The sequence below is a fragment of the Crocuta crocuta genome, unplaced genomic scaffold, assembly GCF_008692635.1.
Source record: "Crocuta crocuta isolate KB4526 unplaced genomic scaffold, BGI_CrCroc_1.0 scaffold130, whole genome shotgun sequence".
NCBI classification, from domain to species: Eukaryota; Metazoa; Chordata; class Mammalia; order Carnivora; family Hyaenidae; genus Crocuta; species Crocuta crocuta.
The window spans coordinates 10,575,784-10,603,553 of NW_027527920.1; the positions used below are offsets into that span (position 1 = coordinate 10,575,784).

The 27,770-nt window shown below is 40.9% G+C and overlaps 1 protein-coding gene across 1 annotated transcript in view; it reads right to left on the minus strand.

Annotated features, from left to right (window-relative positions):
* The window catches only part of RAB8B (RAB8B, member RAS oncogene family), a 58,894-nt gene that overhangs the window by 10,925 nt on the left and 20,199 nt on the right, over positions 1-27,770 (minus strand). Inside the window, exons 2-3 of the mRNA XM_077747639.1 lie at positions 4,380-4,440; positions 1,765-1,825 (exon numbers count right to left, since the gene is read on the minus strand). Of these exons, the coding sequence (XP_077603765.1) occupies positions 1,765-1,825; positions 4,380-4,440 (122 nt within the window). The remainder of the gene's footprint in view (positions 1-1,764; positions 1,826-4,379; positions 4,441-27,770) is intronic.

Here is a 27,770-nt window from a genome sequence, read left to right on the forward strand (position 1 = left end):
GCGTCGGGCTCTGTGCTGACTGCCAGCTCAGAGCCTGGAGCCTGTTTCAGTCTGTGACTCCCTCTCTCTCTGACCCTCCCCTGCTCACGCTGTCTCTCTTTCTCTCCTAGAAATAAATAAAAACGTAAAAAAAAATCCTAAAATCTTTATCAATAAATATTTAAATAAAATTATTTCTTTTTATATGGACTGATCAGAATGTCACTATCCTACATAAATCAAAGACACTTAAAATAAATACATCTGTTATACAGGTTTAATGAAAGGCAATGTCTTTTATCTTTAAAGACCCTCATGTCTGGTATTTTAAAAGGCTTATCTTGAAATATATTAACTGACTCGTAAAATCTGTATCTAAGATCTGTATCACCAGACCACATTCCTGTACTAAGTGTGAGCTCTACCTATCTGTCCACCCATTCAACAAATATTTAGTGAGCACCCACTGGATGTCTGATAATATACTTAGTGCTACGAGCAGTGACCAAGATAGACAAGGCCCGTTCCTTTCATGCACAGCTAGCAAAGAAAACAATAAACCAATAATTATACAATGGATTATAACTTTGACAACTGCTATGAAGCAGCATGGGGAGGTTTTTTAAAATTTTTTAATGTTTTATTTCTGAGAGAGAGAGAGAGAGAGAGCCAGCATAAGCGGGGTGGGGGGTGTGAGGGGGGTGGTCAGAGAGAGAGGGAGATACAGAATCTGAATCAGGCTCCAGGCTCTGAGATAGCTGTCAGCACAGAGTCTGACGCAGGGCTCAAACCCCCAACCGTGAGATCATGACCTGAGTCGGATGCTTAACTGACTGAGCCACCCAGGGGTCCCAGCATGGGGAGTTCTGAATCCAAATGCTAATCAAATCTGGCTGAGGAGATGGGGTTGTTCAGGGAAGGTTTCTCTGAGAAAATGACATTAAAGCCAAGACCTGAGGACTGAGTAAACTTGAATTGGGCAGTGGGGTTGAGACAGGGGCAAAGGAAAGAAAGCCCACAGTGCCCAACACACAGCAGAAACATAAATATCTTGCTGACCAGAAAGGTCCAGAACCCACTGGGTTGACTGAAAGAAAGCCATCTTGGTAAGAGTGCACAGATCCAATGGGAGAAGGGCACAAAATGAGGCCGAAGAGACAGACAGGGTCAGATGTGCTTTGGAGACCATGACTGGATATCAGCACCCAAATGTCCCATGTGGTCACAAAAACCCAGCTAAGTAAAACACAAGGTTGTCTTTGTCCCCTCCAAATCTTCTCTTCCTCTTTGTACTCTTGTGTTGATAAAGAGCCACATAGCCCTGCCAGCCAGTCCAAGCGGACCCTGGGAGTAACCTCCTCACAGCCAGTCAGTCACTAAATCCTATACGCCCAGCAGCCCCAATATCTCCCGACTGTGACCCCCCGACTCCCATGCACGGCCTTATTCATATTCTCATCTATTAGCCTTTACCTGAATCGCTGGCTTTGTCTTTAACTGGTCTCCCAGCTTTCATGAAAACATACAATCGCTCAGAATGTGTGCAAGAGTCCTCCAACACCTACAAGCTATTTACCTGATTAACATCATGAAAACCAATGGCAAAGTATGCAGTTACTAACCACAGAACATTAAAAAAAAAAAACCTTTAAATGTCCTGTTTTCACATCCAAAAATCTCTCTCCCCACTGTACTTGACTCTAGCTTGGATCCCATAAACTTGACAAATGAATATTCATGCTTTACTTGCACCGGAAGAGTTATGAAACCCGAAAACACACTCACCATGGCTCCTCTATAGTATGCCGTTGTGATGGTTCGAAATCTTTCCTGACCCGCTGTGTCCCTAAAATTTGAAACAAAGGGGAAAGTGGTTTTAAAAGTTATCACCAGCACCACCGAGGAGAGACCTTAAGCTGTGAATGTAATTCCGGTCTGCTCACAAAGGCAGTGGTTTCAAGGGAAGGGGAATGAGCCGCGGCGGGAGCCTGCTGTGTGTCTGTGAGCTGCAGGCGGTGGTGGCCACAGGAGCCTGTCAGGAGCTCACAGTGACTTTGGTGGGGAACTTGGTCCTTGATGATAAAAGCGGCAACAGGAAAATACATGGCCCCGCTAGGAACTGGCATGTTATATTAGTCAAACACACGTGGGAGAGAATAGAGAATGGTTCTAAATTCTTGGACCCCTGGGGGTAGTTATAATCCTTTCTATAAATGCTTAATGATTAAGGCATTTTGCTCTCTTGACTGAAAGTCTGATTTCTGTACAACGCAAAGCAAGTGGGCTGGACTCACTACTGTGTAAATTCCGCTCAGCAGAAACCACTAAAATGGATCTCCTTAAGAATTTTTTCAGCTATAGAGCCTGGGATTAAATGGGAGCCTGGAGTTTAACACCTGGTGGCTGACAATGTTTCCAAAGACTTGAAAATACGAACAACACTTCAAAATTACATAGACTTCAATACAGTCTTGGTTTTTTAGCTGATGGCATTCTATTAAAATACATTCTGAAAATTTTTAAAAATCTTCTCATTATGCTTATTGAAGCAATCCCTATAAAGGGGGTCAAAGCGACTTGCTACCTGGGCAAATCAATATTTCTAAATTTGCTATACACCGCCAGAACGAATTCACTCCCTATGCTACTAAGGCAAACTAACCTGTACAATTTAATTGCAGGGGAGAGCGAGGCACGTGTGGAAATATACTAGAAGTCGAATGCATGCCAAACCCAAACAGGAGATGAAGGCCCAAGGGAAATATAGTAAATCAGAAACAATAAATACCTTAACATTTATATATGCCTTGTAAAATACTTTCCTCCGGTGCTCAGATGATGCCCACCACCCGGTGCAGTGGTGGCATGACCACCACCCTCACTGCGCACAGGAGGCAACGGGCTCAGGTAGGCTATGGTCTGTCACTAAGCCACTAAAGAGCTCATTGCCTTAAGGGACACTGGAGCGTCCCAGGTCTCAGCTGTTCAGCGCAGGGCCAGGCATCACACCACAGTCACCTTATCTGGCTATTCTCTCACTGATCAGGATGAGACACACAGGGCACTTGTTTGATATGTGGCAAGGAAATCAGGGGGAGAACAGATGCCAGGCACCTTTGAGCCAACTAACCATATTTTGATCTGACACACTGCTCGAGGTGGCAGCCGCTCTGCAGTGAGGATGGAGGAGACACCCTGCCATACTCGATGGAGGTCAAGAAGACTGAATGGAGACTATTTCGCTGCGGAGGGTGCTGACAGAGAGTGCTATGATGTTGTATGAAGTTCTGATTAGCTGACCGACTGCAGGCTCCCAGAAAGGCCTCTTACTGCTATGGTCAGGACGGTTCGGCACAGTCAGAAATTCTCTATACTTCCCCCCCTAAAATTTTTAAAAATATCTTTAAAATACTTGGCCTCTTACTAAGTATCAATAGATGAAAAGAGCAACTTGTGGTAACCTTCACAATGTTTTCCAACAAATATACTGGGAACCACTCACTCTGCTAGGCTAACATGTGAAGCTCGACACCATGCTGCGGATTTGGGGAGCTGTCCCAGGGGTATCATTAACCCAGACGGATGCCCTCAGACAGACTTACCGCTCTGCGTCCTAGGTTCCTCCTCTGTAAAAGAAGGACTAGGAGGTTTCAATATGATGCTCTAGTTCTATCCTGGTTCTGATATTCAAAGAAGAAAAACAGCCTAAGGGAAAAGCTGACATATATTACTTGACTATTTTGCCCTGTCTCCTCCTTAAATCTATACTGCTCTCGATTCCTAAGCTTTGTCTACTGTCGTCATCATCACATGTTAGATCTGTCCAGTGTTCCTCATTTTTTTATTTGAAGACAAGAAATGTGAAAATGAATTATAAACTATCGGATCTGGAGGGGAACTCCGATGTTTTCAGTCCAGCCAAACAATTTATGAAAGAGGAAAAAGAGGCCCTAATAAGGGAAGGCACAGGTCCAAGTCCTCAGGTTAGAGACAGAACCGAGAGCCTAGATCTGTACTTTCCACAGAAGAAGTCAGTAAGGGTTCTTACCGCCTGAATACTTTTGCCTTATCTGATATCAAAGGTGCAACAACTATAACGATAAAGTGTATGTGCTCTTTAGCTTTCAGTTTCCTTCCCCAGAAAATTAGCGTTTGGGTAGAATGAGTTCTCAGATCTCCTCCAGCTGTAAGGGTTAGTGGCATCATTCTTTACCTTCTCATTCTCAGTGGAGATACCTTTGAATATTTACCCACTTCCACTTGGTTCTGATAAAGAAAAGATGTTTTAGCGATCACAAGTTACCTCTAACTTAGCACAATTCACATTTTTCACATTTCAATTCCCACTTTCAATTCCCAATTAAGGTAGAAATTGTGTATATAATTTTTGTTTTACTTACCATATCTGAAGCTTAATTTTCTTTCCATCTAGTTCTATCGTTCTGATTTTAAAATCAATTCCTGCCAGAAAAAGAAAGAAAGAAATGCTAAACTTCTCCAAATATAATCCAAGTCTTATTAGGAAAAGAACAAAGATTTCTATTGAGAAAAAAAAAAGTCTCTCCAACGCACTGGAAAATGTGAACACAGAGAGGGTGTGAATGGTATGTTTCCTCTCAATACAGGCTGAAGAAAGGAATGCTAATTACTCTGCAAAGAATTCCCACACATGTTAAATGGAACGTATTATATGCCTCATTATTTTGTTACAAATGGATCACATCCCTCAAAGTTATATAATTTGGATAGACTGAGCACTTGCCATATTTTCCACTTCCTGAAATACATATAAACAATGATTCCTAGCCCTCTGGCCCATCCTTCTCTAAAAAAACACTGTGGGACCTTTTTACAATGTCTTTCTCCAACTCCTGCACACTTTTCTTTGGGATCTGCCACTGACTAAGGGAAAAAACATAACCCCAGGCTCCCAAACCTGCCTATTTGAGCTCAGGGATGAGAAAAACCTGCATATTTATTGTACACAGCCGGCAAGTATCTTATGTACATTTTAATAAAACATTTCTTGCATTTTACTGGCTGGGGCTGAAACAGCTAGAATGGTTTTTAGCCGTAGCTGAACTTTAGAATTAATTGGAGAAATTTAAAAAACTTCTAATGGCTACATCTGCTCTCTTCCCCAAATTCTGAGATTCTGACTTAGTTGGTGAGTGGGATCTGTGCACCAGTAATTTAAAAGCTCTCAGATGATTCTAACCTATTAATAGCATCATTTGGGGCTCTGGCACTTAAAAGTTCAACCCCTCCCTCAGCTATCCCACCCCCCCACTATTGTAGCTCAAAACTTATTTAGCATTTCAATTACAAAGAACCACAAAGTCCTTGACAAACATCAGAATGCCCTATCATTTTATCAGAAAAAAGCTGCTACTCTCTGACAGGACAAGTTAATGAATACAATTTGGATGCAATTTGCTAAATCCTTATCATCTGACCATTGAGCTTTTAGGTTTTTCTATTCTTTCGCATTCTGTACAGAACCCCCTAAAAGCAGTCTCCAAGACATTTCAAGAAAATATGTCAATTATCCACTATATTGACTTAACCATCAAATGCAGTTATTTGCGGAGAGGAAAGCCTTCAATAGCTATGTTAACTACAATGTTTCTACATACAAACATAGAGAGCACCCAAATAGGCTGCCATTTTGATGCTCATTAAAGTTTCAGTCCCTCTGCAGTCATTTAAAACATTTAGGAAATTTTCTATAGGCCCAGTCTTTTGTTTTACGTCTTTGTTAGAAGGGCTACCTTTCTGTTATTTTTTATTTCTTTATTTTTAAATCTTTTTTTTTTTTTAATTATTGAGAGAGAGGAACAGAATGTGAGCAGGGGAGGGGCAGGGGCAGAGAAAGAGGGAGACACACAGAATCGGAAGCAGGCTTCAGGCTCTGAGCTCTCAGCACAGAGCCTGACACGGGGCTCGAACCCACGAACCATGAGATCATGACTTGAGCCAGAGTTGGACACTTAACCGACTGAGCCACCTAGGCACCCCCTGTTATGTTTTTTCAACGTTTATTTATTTTTGAGAGACAGAAAGAGATAGAGCATGAGTGGGGGAGGGGTGCGCGCGCACACACACACACACACACACACACACACACACTCTGGAGCAGGCTCCAGGATCCAAACTATCAGCACAGAGCCCAATGTGGGGCACGAACCCAGAGACCATGAGATCATGACCTGAGCCGAAGTCGGGCACTTAACTGACTGAGCCACCCAGGCGCCCCTACCTTACTGTTATTTGAGGAGGTTCTACCAATATCTGTGAAACTTAACCAGCTTTTCACAATTCAGAGGTTTTCAGTGCTTGGAAGAGTTGCGAGCAGTGACGGTTAGCTTTTGTTCATGCCACTGTCAGGAGCCAGCTGATAGACAAATGCACAGAGTACAGTCAAATCAGCTCAACTTGAATTTCACTAAAAATGGAAAATGTCATTTATATTATTATTGAAAAGCACTGGCCCTGAAAGCCAAAGACCTAGACTGGAGGTTGGGCTCTGTCATTAACAACTTTGGGGAGGATGTTTGACTGCTCTGAACGTCTATATCCTCATCCACAGAAAAAGGTGAGGGGGACCTAATTAGATAAATTAGATAATGTGTCTGAATGTGCTTTAGGAACTCTGAAATTCCAGATAACTGTAAAATATTACACATCCAGATGCTATGATCCTACAGATCTTGTCACTTCACGTGTGAATTATGGTAACAGTGTCCCAGGACTCCGTGTCAACATCTCCCCCGGTTCTAACTCCCCTGCATGCCACTGTGAGAGTAACTGTCAACAATCTCCACAGTCAGGTCACCTCAGTCTTTGAGAAGCTGTGGGCCCGACGTCCTCTGCCTGGCAATGCGGCTGTTCCCACCAGAGGCACCGCTCGCTCTCCTGACACTGCAACCCGCAACCCTCGGAGCCTCCCTCCGACGGCAGCCTTCTGTCTCTCTGCCCCACACCCCCTCCCCTCCGCATGTCAGGGCCCCCTCATGTGGCAGCCTTCTCTGAGGATGCTAACTGTGGGTCCTCCCCCTCCTTCCCCCTTCAGTTCTCTACTTGGCCACGTCCATCCCTGACAGGGCAGGTCCTGGTTTAATCCTGTGTTATTTGGTGTGGTTACCACACTGCTCTGAACTGCTCCCCAGTCAAACAAGGGCCCCATCCTCTCTCTACCAGTTAGGTTGCCTACAGAAAGAGGCACAGATAAGAAAAGGTAAAATACTCTTAGGAGAGGAAAGGTTACATTCTACTAAGAGTGAAGGGAGCTAAGAAAACCATGGAAGTTCTAAGTTTGCTTAGCAGGCCATAGAAACAAGACGAAGAATGCTAAGAAATCTATTACAATATGAAAATCAAGGTCTTTACATTACAGTTAGTTCGACTGATAACTATCAGTAGATTATATGGTGGATTAACACTCACTTTAACATTTAAAGAAAAGATAACTTCCTGAGACTACTCTAGAATTAGAATAACCCGTCATAATATAGCAATATAATTACATCAGTCAGGATGCTTTTGGCTGCAACTAACAGAAACCCCAAATCAAACTAGCTTAAGGTAATTTGTCGACTCATATAACAAGCCCAGTGGTGAGTTGGGGGTTCAGGGATGGCTCAATTCTGTACTTCCGTTTCATTTCTCTGTATCTCCTTGGGCTCTGCCCTTCTGGGAGGATCAGTTTCATCCCCTGACTGACAACGGTTCCTGACCACCGCAGCAACACTGAGAAGCAAAGAGATCATCTTCTTGTGCCTCTCACTTCAAAGTGAGGAAATGTTTTCCCAAAGCCTCCAGCGACCTTTCCTTCATGTTTCACTTCTGGAATTACAACCATGAGAATGTCATGTTCTAGGGGCTAATGCTGAGTTCAGGAACCAATCACTGCCATGGGCAGTTCCCAAGACTGGATTAATCTAAACTCATCCCTAAATTTAGATTAATCAAAACCCATCCCTGGAACTAGTCACTTCCCTGACTCACAGGACTGCTAAAAACAGGAGAGAGTGGAAAAGCTGTTGAATTGGTCATTGTATCCATCAGAATAAGACTCAGATCTCTCAATTAGGAGAATTTAATATTCATAGCTATCTGAATATCACGATCACTACTATCCTGACGTAAATGTTACTAAGTTTAATGACAACTCTAGTACTTCATCCAGTGTTCAGCCACAAGCAGAAAATATGAAGGGGAAAAAAAGACAATGAGCAAACCAAGCAGCTGCCACATCTGTGCATTAAACCATGATCTTCACTGCCCGAAAGTCCCAGTTCCAAAGGACAGGCCTGCGCCCTTGCCCCAGATGATTAGAGACCACAAAGAAGGAGGGGAATGTCCTATCAACGGCAACAAGAACTACCACAGCTCATTCTGGCAGGAAGGGAGCAACTTTACTTATTTGTTTTTAAAGGACTATGCAATCTCAAACATCGCTTCTGAAGAGCATTACGTTCAGGGTAAAAAAAAAGCCCTTCACATTTCAACAGCCTTTTAGAAAACATCATTTCTTGGCAGTACATAATATGATAACTCACGTTCAAAATGACGACCCTGAGTCATCCCAACTCACGAGCAGTCCGTCAGCCACTAGGCTTCATGCCGCCTGCCCAGCTGGCAACACAGCCCAACATCTACGTTCAGGAGACAAGACTCCGACGCTGCTTCCATGTGTCCCGGAATGTGCCCCAACGTTAATTTTCTGGTGGCTTTAAAGCAGCGCCAGTTTTGTCATTAATATTTATTGAGTCAATAAAACAGGAAATCTATATCGTAAGAAACATTCCCAAGGGACTCAAAGCCATTTTTTATTTTGAAATTATTTATTTTGAATTCAAACACACACATACACACATGCACACACAGATTTTTTTCTGAATTGATTCTCATGCTAAACAGTTACTCATAACTGATATATATGTATGTGTGTGTATATATATAATATACTATAAGGAGCCAGGAAAACAGCATGAAAGGAATCACAGAATTCTAGGCTTAGAAAGAACTTTAGAGATCATTTAGTTCAGTCATCCCTGTGTGCCTAAGAAAACTGAGGCCCAGGGAAATACAGCAATTTACCTGATTCACAAAGACTAATTCAAAAGGGGTTAAAATTAAACTTGGCATTTAAAGATCAGGCCTTCCCAAAGAGATGTGTACAAGAATGTCCCTGTCTCCCTGGGGAGGCCTGCTCTTTAAGGGTCTATAGCAAAACTAGCGACAATGGGAGTGTCCAGCAGTGGGAGAACCCCTTGGCACAGAGGGGCTATCCAGGGGCAGTGGACAAGAGTCACACGGATCGACATGAGTGAATGTGAAGTGAAAAGAGCAACTGCAGAAATTTCCCACCATCAAACCCTTCCTAGAAAATTTCAAAAATACCAAAAAACTATACTATATTTCATTTATACATATATCTATGTGTAATTAAAGTATAAAAAACATACATGAGAATGACTATGAACAAAATCAGCAGAGTGGTTACCTCTGGAGAGAAATGGAAGAGGAGGGATTAGAGAGGTTCAGAGGGACTTCAACTCTATCATTTATTATTTCTAAAACTGAGCAGTGGTACCTGGATGTGGAAGTGTTTTATATTAGGTATACTTTTATATGCCTGAAATTGTTCATGATTGTTAAGGAGTAGTTATTTAAAAAATGACATCTGGAGACACTCATTCATTAATAACAGCAGAAAAATCAAACCAAATTTAGTCGTGAAAGGCCACTTAAAAACCTTAGTAGGAGGTGGCAGGGGTGTGGGGAAAGCAGGCGCTACCCCACCCCACACTGCTCAATATACAGAAGGCCTGGGAGCCCTTGGTGACCAAGTTGAGTGACAGCAAGATTAGATCAAGGGCAGAGAGTGAGGGGGCAGACCAGGGCGTTGGGGTAGCAAGGCACGCATACCACTCAGATTTCAAGCAGGGGTTCAAGTGCATTTCCTTCCCTTCCTGCAGTAAAAAGAAGATTCTCTTTCGGCTAATAATGAAAGAACACACTTTGGTCACTGCTGGGAGTGGCACTCTAGGAGAGGAACAAAGGCAGGAGTTCTGATCTTCCATTCCAATGGGAGAAAGAAGAGGAGAGCCTCCCTCTCTGCTCAGGGTGGGGGAAGGGGCTATGCCCTGCACCTCTGAGAAGGTAAAAGTTGTACTGGAGGCTTCTGCATTGTCCAGGGCGACCCACAGGAACAAGAACTGGCAGAGAGCTGGCGGCGAGGCTCCGGGAGGGGTATGGTGTGAGCACCTGGCCTAAAGCACTGCTTATCAGATAGATACTCCTCAGAGTTGGAGGCAGCTGAAGGGAGGGAAGGAACCTTTGAACTCAATCCAAGCCCATAGTTAACAGACCTAGCAGGGCAAGGAGCTTGGAATGAGCAATACTGGGCCACCCTTCATTTCACAAATTAGACCTAACTGAACATGGAGAGGGAACAGATTGACAAAATTATTTTACACGATGTCAAATTAGTCAGCAAACAGATGTTTTGTTTACTATCGTAATCTTTGCTGTTTCAAGAGAATAGGGAGGTTGCCCTGGGTTTGTGAATGGGTGAAAGGATACACTTTGCTGGGGTGTTGAAAGGGTATGAAGGACTGTTCTTGGCCTTCAGAACTCCGGAGCCAGCCAGTTGTCCTGACCTCCAGCATAGCTGTAATTGGATGAATTTTTGCCCTGTGGGTACTGTAGCTTAGAACACACGTAGCTAGGGGTGCCTGGGTGGCTCAGTTGGTTAAACTTCCGACTTTGGCTCAACTCATGATCTTGCAGTCTGTGAATGTGAGCCCCGCGTCAGGCTCTGTGCTGACAGCTCAAGGTCTGGAGCCTGCTTTGGACTCTGTGTCTCCCTCTCCCTCTGCTCCTCCCCCTGCTCACACTCTGTCACTGTCTCTCTCAAAAATAAATAAACATTAAAAAAATGTAAATTCCCCCAACCCCCATGGNCACCTTGGAACTGTCTTGGGTTACTTGGGGAAGTCAGCTGACACAGGAAAATCAGGGGTGGAGAAACAGAGACCTTCAACTGATGGGTTCCACACTCAGTTCCCACTCAAGTTCTTTTATAAAAAGTCCACTTTGGCTACAGCCAAGAGATCAATGAAAAAAAAAGAAGTCAAATTTCTGGAACATTCCGCCTTTCAATGATGACAGCAATGCAAGATTCCAACGCTGAGTTTGCTCATGGCACCATAAAGACATCCACACATCAACAGCAAATCAACACAGGCCATCTATCCCTTCGACCCAGCTGAAGAAACAGAAGTCCAATACTGCACTTTCACAATGAAAAGGGGAAAACTGTACTTTGTTTCAAAAGTACATTTGGAAACATCTGTGATCCCAAGCTATTGGAATACGGGTTATGTGGTTGGTCTATTTACATTTCAGAGATATTCCAGAAATAGAAAAAAGTTTCCCAAATATTGAAATCCACTTTAAAGAAATGCCATATCTACTTCCTTATTCAAGATTGTTATTATTAATGATGAAAGTGCAGGGTAGATGGATACGGCCAGTTTTGTTTTTTTGTTTTTTTTCCCCTGAGAGAGAGAGACAGGGGAGGGTCCGAAACAGAGGGAGACACAGAATACGAAGCAGGCTCCAGGCTCTAAGCTAGCTGTCAGCACAGAGCCCAACATGGGGCTTGAACCCACGAACCGTGAGATCATGACCTGAGCTGAAGTCAGACGCTCAACTGACTGAGCCACCCAGGTGCCAGTTTTGAAAATAAAATCTCTAAGTAGAAAAATACATTATTGAAATAGGAAAAAATAAGATGGATGGAAGCTTTAAACATTTTTTTTCCAAAATAAAGAACTTGGAGAAAATGAGTAAAAGTAAAAATAAAGTTAAGAATGTTACTTAGATTGAACGAGAGGAGTTCAAGGCATTATTCTTTTGTAAATACACATTCTGTAACTTCAAAGAAGCATTTTCACCAAGGAGCAATTTTGCTGCATATATTTAGAACCATTTAATTTTTTATTTCATTTATATTCAAATTTACAATCTGGTTTCTTTTTTGAAAATCAGAAAAATCTAAAATTTAGGAGAAAAAGAACCTTGAAGGTAAGCTTAGAAGGCATTTAACAATAGTTTGAAATGATCACTGGCAGCCAAATATGTTAGTTTTGTTAAATCCAACATAGGAGAAAGGGGATTTTTCTTTCCCAAACGTGGACTTACAGTGGTCTGCAAATATAATCTGCTCTTAAAATAGACACCTAATATGTCAAAAGAATACAACAGTTTTCAGATTTCTTTGATTCTTCTATTCTGTGAATAGGAAGCAGTAAATTAAACCTCATTTATGGTATAAACCAATAGCGACACATATTACTCCTTTTTGCTGAAAAAGCTGCACATCTTCACACTGTTTGAAAATTGTCTACTTGTTACGGAATTAAATTCAACTCTTGGCTTTCTTGGCATAAGACAGCTGTACCCATAGAATTTAATCATACCAACAAAAGATAAACTCATAAACTAATTCTAGAAATGAGAAAGAATTTACTTTTTTGAACCATAAACATATGTGCAACAGATACAAAAACAGTGCAGATAGGAAGAGTTTTATGTAAGGTCTGTATTTGAGAGTCTCAAAGGACTTTGTAGATTAAATTATAATGATCTAATTAACCCTTAAAATGTCTTTGGGAAATTATAAGGCAAAATAACAAATTATTATATACCAAGTGAAAACTGCTAAAATAGCTATGTGTTGAATCACAAATAAAAGAGGGGGAAAAAACCAACAGAAAAAGCAAATAAGGTGCAGTAACACAGCTACAACTCAGATAAGGTATGCAGAAACACCTAGGAAAGATTGAGAATATTAAATCTGATTAAGGGGCCAGCAGAGATTATCCAGCATTATCAGCATATGAGAATGGTGAAATGAATACACTACAAGTCTCTTTTGCAAATCTTGCATTTTCAAAAGGAAGTGTGTTTTAAGTGTTACTCAATCTGGAAGTGGCAATGTGCTTGAAGTAGTTAAAATGTAAACTTTAGAGGTTTTCAATGAACAGATGTTTTTACCTTCAATAAAATCTTTTTTCATAAAGAGCCTAATATATGAATTAAATTGCCTTGAAGAATATAAAAGTTCAGAATGTCTGAGATTTCCACCCCTTTCCCCATTAATTCACGACCATCTCAAGAACCAAACTGCTCTCCCAAACGAAACCACCTGCATCACCTCTGTTCCACCCCCATTTCCGAGAAAGTGTCTGTACCTTTGCAGCGGGCACCCCCACTACCCCCCAGTATGAGTCACTATCACTTTCCTAAACCTGGAATTTCCTTGTTTGTATTTTGACAACTCAGGGTCAGGTCCGTTTCATTTAAGGGTGAAGGGAATACTGTGGTTATTCAGAAAATGAAAATAAAAAACCAAATCCCTGATTTGACACACTGTTACTATGGGAAAACCTTCTGCCAAATCACTGGAATTATCACTGGAAAAAATTACAACCACATTCCAATGATGTTGCACCAAATATGCAATAAAACTGATCCGTTAGATCTTTCCAAGTATTGACCATGTATCATATTTTCCATTAGTTTGGAGGCAAATGAAAGCTAAAAAGAAAAAAATACATATAAAACAATATAAGTAAGTAACAACATTACATGGTGTAACTATCTATAAACAAATGATGTATTTTTTTCCCTTTGAGAACTGAGTTCTTAAAGGAGGAAACACAAAAAAGGTTGTTATCAATGTAATATATCAGTTAGCAATTAGGACTGAAATAAACTTTGGCTATACTTTTAGTATTTTTCAGGAAAATTTCCAAATCACTTGTTTAGGAAAGATTTCAGCTTATATTGGTACAAAAGGCAAAATTTAGTCATTTCCCTCACCAAGTTAATACAAATCAACTTTTTTTTTTTTTTTTTTTAATGGAGGGAAAGGGGTAGGGTCTGTAGCACATAACTGCAAGCTGAAGAGAAGAATCATCATAAGTCATAATCTCTTTCCTGCAATGCCCACCTCACTGCTTCCCATTCTTCTCCTTTCACTAGATAAAAGGAAAGTGATCAGAGATTATAAAATAAACAAACATAACTGCAAACTCTCAGTGCTCTGAATCTAGTTAGCAAAAAGGCTTTTCTTGATCAAAACCAACATCAATGCCACAGCAGTATAGTAAAATTAAGCAGCATTTACAGCTCATGGTAGCCAGGGTGACAGATGGGTAATTATAATAAGCTATTGCTAATGAGTAAGGTTAAAACAAACAGATGGAGTATATGCAAGTAAAAAGATGACACGAAGATCAATAAAAGTGGCATGAACAAAATATAGTTTCTCCCAATCAAAATGAAAATCTTCCACAGATGATTATATCATCCTGATTTGTAAACACACTCCGTAGTGATATAAAAGTTTACAATTAACAGCACTATGACCTTCATGCACACAAAGTAAACACTTCCATGGGGCCATTATGTATATATATATGTATGTGTGTGTATGTGTACGTGTGTGTATACATACATATATGTGTGTATGTATATATATATGTGTGTGTGTACACACATATATATGTATACACACAGCCATCCACCTCTACGTACTTAAGACATTTTACTAACTTTAGATGGTAATAAAGGATTCTGTCACATACTACTACTCTGGCTTGACTTTTAACAGAACACAGTGAGGCAATACCCAATACCAACCGGGTTCGTAAATCCAAGATTTTCTCTCACTCACATTTCAGATCCATAGATGCAGTCTGAACAAAAGACTAGAATACATCCTATATCCTTTTGTATCCCATGTCCTCCAGCTAATTGGCACTTTAATCTTCAAATACAAAGAATGAATAATAACTCTGTCAAAGCATAAAATGAGTGGGTTGTTAAAAAAGCTACTTTAGACTTCATGCTTGATCATTATGCTCCCTACTTCCAAATCCAGTGTTTTGGGTTAGGAGGAAAGAAAACCTGAACAATATTGACAAGAGACCATTTCTAAAAAGCTGTCCTGATATTTGAATGGCTCAGAGAATCATCCAGTAGCACATAAAATAGTTTTTCTAAAACTGACAAAAAACATTTCAAAGTATATTTTATCAGCTTGTTTTTATTAAACCAACTTCAGAGTGGAACACCCCATTCAAGGCTCCCCATACCGAACCTCAATAACTAAAGAAGAGGCCTCAGGCATCAGAGCAAGAAAACTAACTGCACAATTTCCAATGACTTTATGTTTTCCTTTACCCACTTCTTTCAAAATAGGCCGTTCTTCCCAAATCCTAGAAAAATACATTTAAGATCACTGAATGTTAGCGCTCATCTTTCTCAGGTAAGGTTTTCAAAGTTGTAAATGCAAAATATATTTTTTAAAGAGTCACAAGCAGTAGGTTGCCCCAAATGACAGGCATGTAAGACACAAAGGACTCATTTGGAGGTCTTTAGTCTGATCTTGGATCCTGGAGGGCAATAAACCATATTTCCCACAAAAGAATACCTAGGAGTGAGCAACATCTTCTTTTAGGCAGGTACACACACACTTCTTGAAAATAACACACATCCCTCCAACATCCTCACCCTTGACACTGAAGGCTTTGAGTCTTTTCACCACAAAGGAATATTAAAAAAAACATTTTTTAACGTTTATTTATTTTTGAGACAGAGAGAGACAGAATGCAAGGAAGGGAGGAACAGAGAGAGAGGGAGACACAGAATTTGAAACAGGCTCTGGGCTCTAAGTTGTCAGCAGAACCTGATGCGGGGCTCGAACCCACAAACAGTGAGATCATGACCTGAGCCAAAGTTGGACGCTTAACCGACTGAGCCACCCAGGCGCCCCCAGAAAGTTATATTTTAAAGCTATTAAAAGCAATCCTTGGTCATTATCAAGATTATGCAGAAATGCACAAAGCATTTATGTTATGGTATTTTAAAAGGAGCAAAATATAAAGTGCACTATGTCTGTAACACTGAAAATACATTATACATGCTATATATAGCTGAAGTAGTACTCACTACAACTATACTTCAAATTCTAGATTAAAGAAGCTTTTGGGGACTGTCCTTACAAAATCTTATCATTGAGTATAATGCCATTTCTTTGTCAGGGGTGGGAGAAGCATTTAAAAAGCACACAAAATCACCAATTCACACACTCTATCTAAAAGGGTCTTAACTCAAGACTCCAACTGTCACCCACCAAACAGACTGGACAAATCTATCCCTCTTTCCCTAATTCCCTCAGGTCCACTTTATTTGCTATCACCTGCAAAAGAATGTATGGGAAGACAAAGAAAGGGATCAAGAAACGTGATCTTGCTTTCAACGTGATATGTCTTTGTGGCATCTGCAGAAACAAACCCAAAGGAAAGACGACATCTGACGATTTCATCTTTCCATGCTCTCCCTGTCCCTAATTAACACAGATAATTCTGAGTTCGCCATACTATAATTTATTAATCATATTCAGTTAATCTAATCAGCCATAAAACAGGAGAGGGCAACAGAGCAAGCTAATAAAGTGAGCTCACTGGGCTTCAAAAGCTGCTCGGCTGGGGCTCATGGTGAATTCCCACACACACAAAGGGCAAAAAGTGGCCTTGGTGAATAATTTGCTTTGTATATTTTTAACTCATCTTTCTACTCAGAAGGATCCATATTACAGTGTGGTTTGGGAGGAAAAGACAGTAGGTGTATCCAGATTGTTTTAAAGTAAACTCAAAGATAGAGGAGGTAGAGAACTCTAGCCTTTGGGTGTGTAGCGGGTGGATCAAGCCACAGTGTTGCCATATATAAAGGGTTGAGGAAAATAACTAAATAAAATAAACTTGACCACTGAGGTGAAAATTCTATTTCTGCAATTGAAAAGGTGGTATTTTACAATGCTAAATCCCTCTACCCAGCTTTTGACTGATCCAAAGGCATACTGTCAGCCCTGTAAGTGGAACCCTCCTTTATTAATATGAAGAACAAAAACAGAACTATCCACTCACATGATCACTTTACATACACACTGTCATTTAGAGGATGTCCTCAGGCAAGCCTGGGGCAGGATTTCCACATCTGGTGGTCACAATGTTAGCACTCCCAGGTTGGACAGCGCTGCCATTAGGTCAGGAAGTGTGTATGACAGTGAGGCAAAGGACTTAAGAAACATGATACACAATGACTGTGTATTTCTAACCCCAAATGGTCTGTCAGCAGAATGAGGAACCTGAAGGAAAATGTTACTGGCCATTCTGGGAAAAAGAAGAGATCATAACCACCAGACTGCAGTTCTTTGCATGAATTTCCGAAAGTAAAAGAAGAAAACAAGACAACTGTACATTCGGAAAAACTGCGATATTTAATCGACTTCAGGGGTGCCTGGGTGGCTCAGGCAGCTAAGCGTCCGACTCTGGGTTTTGGCTCAGGTCATGATCTCACAGCTTTGTGGGTTCAGGTCCCACATCTGGCTCTGCGCTGATGCTGTGGAGCCTGCTTGGGAATGTCTCTCTCTCTCTCTCCCTCCCCAACTTGTGCTGTCTCTGTCTCTCTCAAAATGAATGAACGAATGAATGAATAACTTAAAAAAATTAACCTACTTCAGATGAACCACTGAGGGCCTCAAGGTTGCAGTCCACATTTGGAGATTACTATACTGAGGGCAAAGAAGGAGCAGACATGGCCCCCTTTCCGCCCTGTAACCAATTCCTCAGCCAACGTGCAAGGAATTACATCTGGCCTGACTGGCTACACAGGAGATCCGCTAAGGAGTGCTCAGCTGCATCTGACACATACAGTGAAGTTTAGCATAGTCAAATGTAAATCAAGTCAACTAATGAAAGAGCAAATTTTAGTGTCTGATGTGATAGGAAGTCTCGAGCCTGACATGAGCCTGACTCTATGCTAGGCACTGAGGAATACAAAGACGAAAAGTTATGGGCCTAAAGGAGCTCCTGGGCTACTACGAATCATTAAAATTTATTATCGTGAAAATTCTATGCATCACTTGTGTCTTTTGTTAAAGATAATATTCTAAGGTCTGCTCCTCAGGAGCAGGAACTAACGACAGATGATGAACCAACAGAAAACATGATTTCCTAAGCTATGAAACCGGCTGCTTTAATTCTGTCATTTCCACAAGCAAGCGTATAATTATCTCCCCAAAGGCTGAAAGTAAACAAGTGGCATTTGTCTATCACAAATGGCAAACATGGTAATAGCAATTTTTTACTGTTGTTTAGAAACCAATTTGACTGAAGGCTTAAGATAGCTTAAAAAAAAAAAAAAAAAAGGGAAGGGGAGGCAACTGACCGACCCAATCAGAAGAGCATGCTATCTTGATCTTGGGGTTGTGAGTTCGAGCCCCATATTGGGTGTAGGGATTACTTAAATACAAAAATAAGCACATAAACTTTAGAAGAAACAAAAAAGGTACTCACTATACCATCACCTTCACATTTCCTCCTCCAGTATATATACTACAATCTTGGTCAAGTTTGAAATTTTCTTTGTACCCTGAAAACTTTAACGACTAGCTAAAAATCAAAATGACCAAATACAATATTTGCAAGGAATGGTATATTAAAAATTCTGTCTGTTTAAACTTATATTGGCAAAGGCTAAGGGGCTGAGCAAACCTCTGCAGCTCAGCTGTAATCTTGGGTTCCTGACTCCAAAGTCCTTTGTCTGATAAGGATGATGAAATTATATTAAAGAGCTACCATTTACTATGAACTAACTACGTGCCGGGTATAACCCAAGGGAATAGCTAACACTATCCGCCATTTCACCAATAAAGCAGCTGAGGCTTAAAGAGGTGTCTAAGATGACAAGCTAGTGAGTGGCAGAGCTGGGATATGTACCCAGGTCTGCCTGGCTCCCTTCCTTGGGCTCTCCACTATGCTAAGGATGAGAATTCTGTGACTCAGGTGGTTCTAAGAGGGGAATCTCTTTCAGACCCCTTCCCCACCATGTAGTACTAACTCACATTGTGAAAGACTGGGGAGGAGCCAGTTTATAACACAGCACTGAAAGATGAACCTAGTTCCAGATCATCTCTGTATCACAAAAGAAGAATAGGTCCACTCTGAGTGGACCTGAATATTAGGTATTCATTCTTTGAGTCCTTTGAGTATGCTTAGTATAGCCACTGCATAAAGAACTCTTTCTGGATTAATCTGAAATAGATCGGATCATCCTGACATCTTTCAAACTGGAAAAGACTGTCTATTTTGAACCAAAGTGAATCTCTCCTCCAAGGCAAGGTCCCAAATAAGGGAAGTTCAGGAGGAGGGAGAAGAGGCAACTGCCTATTCTTATGACTGAAATCCATTTCATGTTAGTCTACAAAACAGGGATTGGGACATGTATGTTGCCCTATGGAATATGCTCTTGGTTCTGTAGGAAAGCAAGAACCAGAAAAGTTTGGGACACCTGGAGGTCATCAGTGGTCAAATGTACGTCTTAACAACTTGCAGGGTAACTTTGAAATGCACGTTAATTTCTTCCAACATGACATAAATGCTTTACATAACTTGTCTTTAGCTAACTGTAGTTGCATCTTCCAATTCTGAGTTTAGAATGAGAAAGAAACTACGTTGGAAATAACTTCAAATGCTCATGAAATATGACCAGCTGGTAGACTGTTCTGAAGCTCCAAAACCAGTCCTCTTTTCACTACATCTCACTGCTTCACTAGGAGACACTTAATAGGATGATCAAATGGGCTATTTTATACCTATTTCTGAGGCTGCCCCATAGGGAAAAAACACCAGAAAAGACAAAAGAAAAACTTCGCTTTTGGCAGAGTGCATCAGTTAGAGCCTGATCAGGAAAAAGGACCTACTGGAATTATTTGTAACAGAAGGAATTTAATACAGGGAGTTGATTACATAAGCCATGAAGTTGCTGAGAGCCAACCAGGAGATGATAAAGAGTTTAGCAACAGCAGGAAGCCACTACCACCCTTAAGCTAGCGACACAAAAGGAGGAGATGGTGTTACTGGAGCTGAAGGCTCAGAGTCACCCAGTAAGAGGTGAAAACTGGGGCGCCAGAGAAAACAACCTCTTTGAAGAAGCTACCCATGGCAGAAAGGGAAAAGGAGAAATACCTCGGTGTCTCCTTTCTCCTCCCTTCTAATCTCCTGCCAGTGTCTCGGTCTGACCTGTCCGCTAACCCAGGAGCCAGGGCAGGAAAAGATGGAGGAATACAGCTGAGGGAAAACTACCCAAGAATATGGTTAACCCTTAGCTGTAAGCATGAAATGTGTGTTACTGTTATAAGCCAGAGCTGTGGGGGCTGCATAAAAGCAAAAGTTGAATGATAAGCAAACATGATTCACTATTAACATGAAATAACATTAATAGTTATTTTCAATAACTGCTTTGAGGAAAACATTTCCACTGTTAATTTGTGAGCCTGGGGCACAGGGCAAGCACCCGTACAGACAGACCTCCAGCCTCCCTGGTGCTGAAGAAGCACTTGGGGAACCTGTCCAGGAATGCAGCAGGATTCGCAGCTGGAGGCGGGAGGCAGCCTCGGTCATTATGATCTTGCAGCTTCATAATCAACTGGGCAGTTTGGGACAGGATGACCTGGTGAACTGGGAGTGTCATATGCTGGCAAGTCAAGAGCCAGGCCTTCCAAAAAGGAAGTCTGTCACTGAGTCAGCGATGTTGCCAAGTGCTAAGCCCAAGCAGTCCCAATATAGCTCAAGGGTAACCACTGACATGGTGACTCCAAGCTTTTTGCTTAGAGTACTTCCATCACAGGACTGGCTTCCAGCACAGTATTTACAGGACAGTCTCGTACTTGTTTATAATCCCTTCCTTCCCCCAGAGTAGACTGTAATAAGCACCCGCAGGATGTGGGGTACCTTTTCAGTTTATGAAACTCTACAATGATCCATACGTCTTAAAATACAAGGCCCCAACCAACACAGCCAGCCTTACTTTTCACAGTTCCTCAGAACACAGCCTCAGAAATGCCTCCTTCATGCTCCACTCTGATATATTCCCTGCCTCTAAGCATTTGTCAGGATCCCTCCATTGTCTGGAATATTCTCCATCCTTCCCACTGGAATGCTGACAACAGCTCAAGGCTCAGTAACTCCACTTGCTCTGTCTTCCAGATATCCTAGCCAACTCTGCTCACTCTCTACCCTAAATTTCTACAAAATTTAGAATAAGTATCATTAGAGATGGCATTTAATTATCCTTGTTATTTCACATGATAAGTTTTGCCTTCCCAATTAGATTTAGGCAGACAACCTAGCACAGTATGCAGGTCAATGAGTAGGTACTCAATAGATATTTATAGGGATAAATGAAAGAGAAGTCCTTTAGAAGCAGGAGCCTTGGAAACTCCTTATTTGCTAAGCACATCACAGGCACTCAATAAATACTTCTTGACATTGATTAATTATTTCTGGATACAATCAGGTTCACATATCTCCAGACTGACCCCCCTGGAATGCATCTTAATGACTGGCAAATTAAGTTACAAATTTGGATTAATTTTAGGTGATAAAAAGAAACAAACACAGACACACAAACACTAAAACATTTAAATAATTGAGAAAAGAACAAATCACAAAAGACAGTATTAAGCACACAAAAATAGATGTCTGTTTATTTTAGAATGGAGAAAAGACAACAGTGCAGACTCTTCCAGAGATAAGGGATTGACTGGAAGGTTCTGTTACCATCATCTCAACTCCAATCCATAAAGTAATATGTTAATTTAGATAGGCTTAGGAGTGTAGGTGATTTTTAAAAATCTTGGGGCACCTGAGTGGCTCAGTTGGTTAAGTGTCCGACTCTTGGTTTCGTTTCAGGTCACGAACTTGAAGTTTGTGAGTTCGAGCCTCTCCTTAGGCTCTGTGCTGACAGTGCGGAGCCCGTTTGGAATTCTTTCTCTCCTTCTCTCTCTGTCCCTTCCCCACTCGCTCTCTCTGTCTCTCTCTCAAAATAAATAAATAAACTTTAGAAATTAAAAAAAAAATCTACACACGTGCAAATAAATACCAATTCTGTAATCGTATCAGGAGGACCAATAATGTAAGTGCCACCAGCAGAGGGGAAAAGAATTGGGTATTTCATGTTGCTTAGAGACTTTTACTTTCTTCCCAAACCACAATTTTCCTGAAACTCTGGCAACAATCACAACAACCATATGTTGCAGATGTCTCTGCTGTATAAAAACTGCTGTTGCCAATGCTCCAACAGCCAGAATGACTTCCAGGGTCCACTTAGAGAAGAGAAAGCAGGAAACGAAAAAGGGAGAGAGGCAATGGGCTCATTACCCAAAAGACCCTAATAAAAACAGAGCAAGTCGAACCAGCAGCCGAAGCCCTCCATCAAAAAGAGGCTCGACAGTTAAAAGGCCCAGTTTTCTTTCAGGGGAAAAAGGGGTTTTTATCCGATTAAATACAGCCTCCAGATAATTGCTTTTTTTAAAAAAACATGTTTTTTAACTCTTCAGTGCCAAATGCAGCCACAGCAGGGCCTTCCCAGCTTTTCTGACCCACAGCTAATAAATGCTTTTGATATCACTGCACATTACACATATATCCATATGTGTGCATGTTATACATGTTATATAACTGAAACAAAAGTTTCACAAAATAGCAGTTGACTTTCACCCCTTGTTACTTTTGTACATGCAATGGATTCTGTATTTTCTTTTCTATTTCTCTTATGTTTTGGTCTATTCTCTTTCCCTCCATTAAAAAAAAAGAAAGAAAAGTTGGTCTGGACACTCTAAACGGACTTCATAACTCAATAATAGGTTGCAACCCATACTGAAAAAACACTGGCCTAAAGAACATTGTGGAAGTCAACCAAAGGTCACATACTTGCTTTCTTTTTAGAAAATCCACTGCTGAGAAGGAGAGGCCCCTCTAGCTTCATTTTTAACGAGAGAAAGAAAAATCAAAGACAACTTCAGGGTCTAGTAAGCACTAAAATATTTGTTAAATTTAATAAGCCATTAAAAAGAGAGTGTGTGCATTGTTGTTGTTGTTTCTGTTTTGTGGTTAAAGTAACATAGAAAGGAGCAAGGAGCTAAGCCTTAGAGGAGAAAAAGGAGAATTCTAATAATGGAAATACTGCCTGGGCAACATGCCCAATTTTTCTGAGCATAACCTTGCCAGAGGTTTCACTTCCTGTACTACCTGAGACGCTCTGATCCATCGGCGTCAGGACAAGAAGCAAAAGAGAGAAATGCCCATCACAAAAAGGTAGAAGAGTTCAACACGGTTTGGTAACCGATCTTATTCCAAATGAATGAAATAGAAGTATACCTTTTAAGTGAGGAAATGACTGCCTGCAAAATCAAGGACTCCCATTTAAATCAATCCAGAATGGCTACAGCATTTGTACTAAAGGACAAAATGTAGTAAAGCACAATGAGGGTCAGATTAGATAATTCTGTATAATGGAATCAGATAAAATCCTTCAAGACACTCTCCTGGGATGATGGCTCACCTCCCAGCAGAGAATGACATTGACAGCTATGGGACAGGCCATCATTCATAAAAACAGCTATCGTTTCTCAAGAGCCCACTGAGTGCCAGGCACGTGCTAGGGACTTACTATACTTTATCATTTGCCTCTTAACAAGCCTGCACAGGGGCTATATGTCCATTTCACACAAGTAGAAACTGAGGTCCAGATGGAGGAAGGCAAAAGTCCAAATCAGACCGTGGAGGAGGGAAGCGAGAGGAAAGGGTCCTGGAACCGAGTTATGCAGACACCAGTCTTCAACATCCAGATTCCCTGGGCCCTGGCTGGTGGTTTGGGGCAAACGTGGTATTTGGTCATAAACACCAAGAGTAGGTACGTGCCCTGTTTGGAATTGGGAAGCAGCCCAGAATCCTATAGAGAATGCAGACACCTGATAAGAGATAGAAGTTACAAGGATAGAAGAGCTTTAGATACCCTTTTCAATGTAAAAGACCTTTATATGATTACTATATTTGCATTCCACAGAAAATATTTTTTCTTTAGAAAAAAAATACACCACTACATGAGGCTGTTCGGTTAGGAGGGAGAAACCAGAAATGTGAATTCTCAAAAACAGAAACTTGAATCGCAAGGGTTACACAAGAAAAGAGAAATGAACTGCTGAACTGAAATCGGAGGCTGGAGAGCCAGCCCTGGTCACATCCATTGTCAGATGCACGAGCTTTGGAAAGTCAGAAACTGAGCACACCCTTTTCTAAGGAATTCAACACCACTGCAGAATTCTTTTTTCAAACCGAAGTTAAGCTCTTGGATAGTTACATTAGACAGACCCTTTACCTCCCACGCTGTAATACCTTGAAAAGAATGACCAGTTTGTATTTTTCAGCACTGGAAATTTATAAAGTTGGTGCAGAGAAGGAAGTCACTTTTGTTTTGTTCTTAAGAGCAGATATGACAGACAGATAAGAATAAGTGGAAAATGTAGAAAGTTACCAAAATTTACTCATTTTAAGTTTCAGTATTCAAAACAAAGCAACTGGGAAGAACTCATGTAAGAATTGCCCTTAACCAGAGGAAGATTATTTTTTCATGTTTTTTTTTTTTATGTCCACATTACAATTCAAATTTTCAACTTATGCTTTTATCATTATTTTTAAATGTTTATTTTGGGGGGAGAGTGAGGGAGAGTAAGCGGGGGAGAGGCAGAGAGAGAGAAGGTGACAGAGGCTCTGAGGCATGCGCTGAGAGCAGCGAGTCCAACACAGGCGGCTTAAACTCAGGAATGGTGAGATCACGGCCTGAACCGAAGTCAGATGCTTAACTGACTGAGCCACCCAGACGTGCCATCATCATTTTTTTCTTCTTTTTTTTTTTTTACAAATAGTTTATTGTCAAATTAGTTTCCACATAAATGCCATCATCATTTTTAAAATGAAAGCTGCATCATTTAAAGTCATAAATGCACAGCCCACTAAATTCAGAAGAGGCACACATTACAGTTTTAAGCATAAATTGAGTGACTAAGTGAACAATAAATTCTTTAAGCAGTACAGTGGCTTTTCTGGGTATTTGGCACTATTTGGAAGATCATGATTTACTAAACACCAATCCACTGACCTAAGTCACATTATGACTGGCCTCTAATCTAACCTCTGCCTCCCTTCCCACATGACATATCCACTTGTTTTGGGTAGTGAAATAGTGCCTAGAAGACATTTATTCTCATGGTATTTTATTTGAAGAAAAAAAGTCAGAAAGCAATTATCTAGTAAAACTTAGGTTACAACTGCAGGTGCCAGCTAGGAAGTAGAAGAATGAAAATTATTTTAATCTGTGTATTAAAGCTTAAATTATCCCTAGTTTTGAAGAGATATCAGTTAGAACCCAGAGAGTTTCCTTTTGATTTCAAAGGGGAGAAAGGGAAGAAAAAGGAAGGGAAACAGGAGGAGTGGGGAGGCAGGGAAGGAGGGGAGAGGGAAGACATAGATATTAAAACATGCTTTAGGTTTCTGCCAGAGTCTTACGAAAACCTAACACAAACCTCATAGTTAACTACTGACGGTGGAATGTGCTTTTAATTATATTCTGAAAATGTGCAAGCAAGCAAGGCAAAATTATATCATGGTTCTCATTTACATTTATCATTCCCTCACTACGGGAATATATAATCACATACAGACATCTGTGGATGATTATATGTGAGGATGGGCCTTTCAAGATCAAGTTTAAGAGTTCTAGTGTCTTTCTTCCTATTCATATACCAATTGGGAGGCAATTCACTAGAGCTGTTTTAGTGAATAGGGAACGTGAGAAAGTCCAGTAGCTATCTCCCCACCATGTATAAAAATTTCATAATAATTTCCCTGATCCCCACCCCCCCTCCTACCCACAGTAAAGCTCAGAGATGACATTCCGTTTCCGTGTCTGTGTGTAAGAATCACTTTGCACTTTACAACACTTTTCTTTGTGAGGATTCTCTTTTTTTTTCTTGAGTCAAAAGTAATGCCAAATTATTACTACAATATCTCGACTCTTCTGAGACTCCAGCAGAATTTCCCCACCCCTAGTTGAAAGTGACATTTTCTAATACAAAATATTTCCAAGCAAAATGGGGTTAGACTAGAATAAATATGAGTCACAGATGAACATGAACTGAAACAGAAAAGGTGCTGGTGAAAATCCCTCCCTTAACAACTTTATCTCACAACCCCAGGGGTTTAAAATTGACACACAGTGACCTATCCAACAGCAACTTGGGTATCAAGTTTTGGTTGCTTTTTGTTTTTGTTTTTGCTGTGAACTAATTTTGCAGGTTCTGTTTGTTATGCACTAAGGATGCTTTTATATGAACTCGGGCAGGACCACAATGCATTGTGCTGGGAAGACAGGCTCTGAGTGATGTTGAACAATTAATTAGGGGCATTTCACCTTCGGCTAGGATACGTATGAGAGATACTGGTCCGTCAATATGGGACACTACGAAGGAAAATGTGGTGCCTGGCAAAAAAAAAATCCAACAAAACCATAACTGGATTTAATTGGAGGCTAATTTTGAATTCTACCACACTCACTTTTAACAGGATATATTTAAAGAAAGTATTTGCCAAATGCAGTACCAAGAAGCTTTATAAAAATTTAAAATATATATATATATATATTTTTTTTTTTTGAGAGAGAGCATGAGCAGGGGAGGGGCAGAGAGAGAAAGAGACAGAAACTGAAGTGGGCTCCAGGCTCTGAGCTGTCAGCACAGAGCCTGATGTGGGCTTGAACTCACGGGCGGAGAGATCATGATCTGAGCCAAAGTCAGATGCTTAACCGACTGAGCCACCCAGGCGCCCCATTACCAAGAAGCCTTAAAAAATTTCAAATTCAGGCTCTCTCTAGGGTCTTACATATTCTTTTCTGTTCAAATGGCCAACATAGTTAAAATACAATAGTGTTAAATAAGCCAGTCAATGAGAGGTATAGTGAGTGTATACAGCTTAGAACAAGAGCACAGTTATAACATTCCAGTAACTAAGACAATAATCTCCTAACTTCCCAACATGAAAAGAGGCAAGAATTTTGCTAGTTTCATGAACATATCTTCCTGAATTTCCTCACAATCTCAGCAACTTCTATACTTCTGATGTACAAAGGATATTCTACTGTTTGTTCCCTGTCAAAAAATGAAAAGTAAGGCCAGAGAAGTCAAAAGAGATTTAAAAAAAAATTTTTTTTAATGTTTTATTTATATCTGAGAGAGAGAGAGAGAGATACAGCGTGAGCAGAGGAGGGTCGGGGAGAGACGGAGATACAGAATGTGAAGCAGGCTCCAGGCTCTGAGCTAGCTGTCAGCACAGAGCCCGACGCAGGACTTGAACCCACGAACCGTGAGATCATGAGCTGAGCTGAAGTCGGACACTTAACCGACTGAGCCACCCAGGTGCTCCTCAAAAGAGATTGCAGTGCAAAAACACTTAAGCCAATGAAAGCAGAGGTGACCACTCATTTTGACTTGGGCTTTAACAGATAAGACCTCCACATCTCCAACAAACCAAAAAAATCCTCCCCCAAACTTCAGTCCTGCTTTTATCCTTCAATACAGCAAGGGCTCCAATGGGTCACTGCGCAGCAGTATCTTTTGGCAAAAGAACTTTCCTTAGGTTGACTTTAAGGCCTGGCTCTTCAAAGTTAATTAGAACCATACCACATAGTCTTGTTAGTATGCTGCTAGAAAATGCCTGTGGTATGATGCTAAGCTTTCATTCTCCCTGAGAGACAATTCAGTTTCTCATCTTTTATTTACACACCCGTCACTCATAATAGAAAGCCAGCCTACGGTT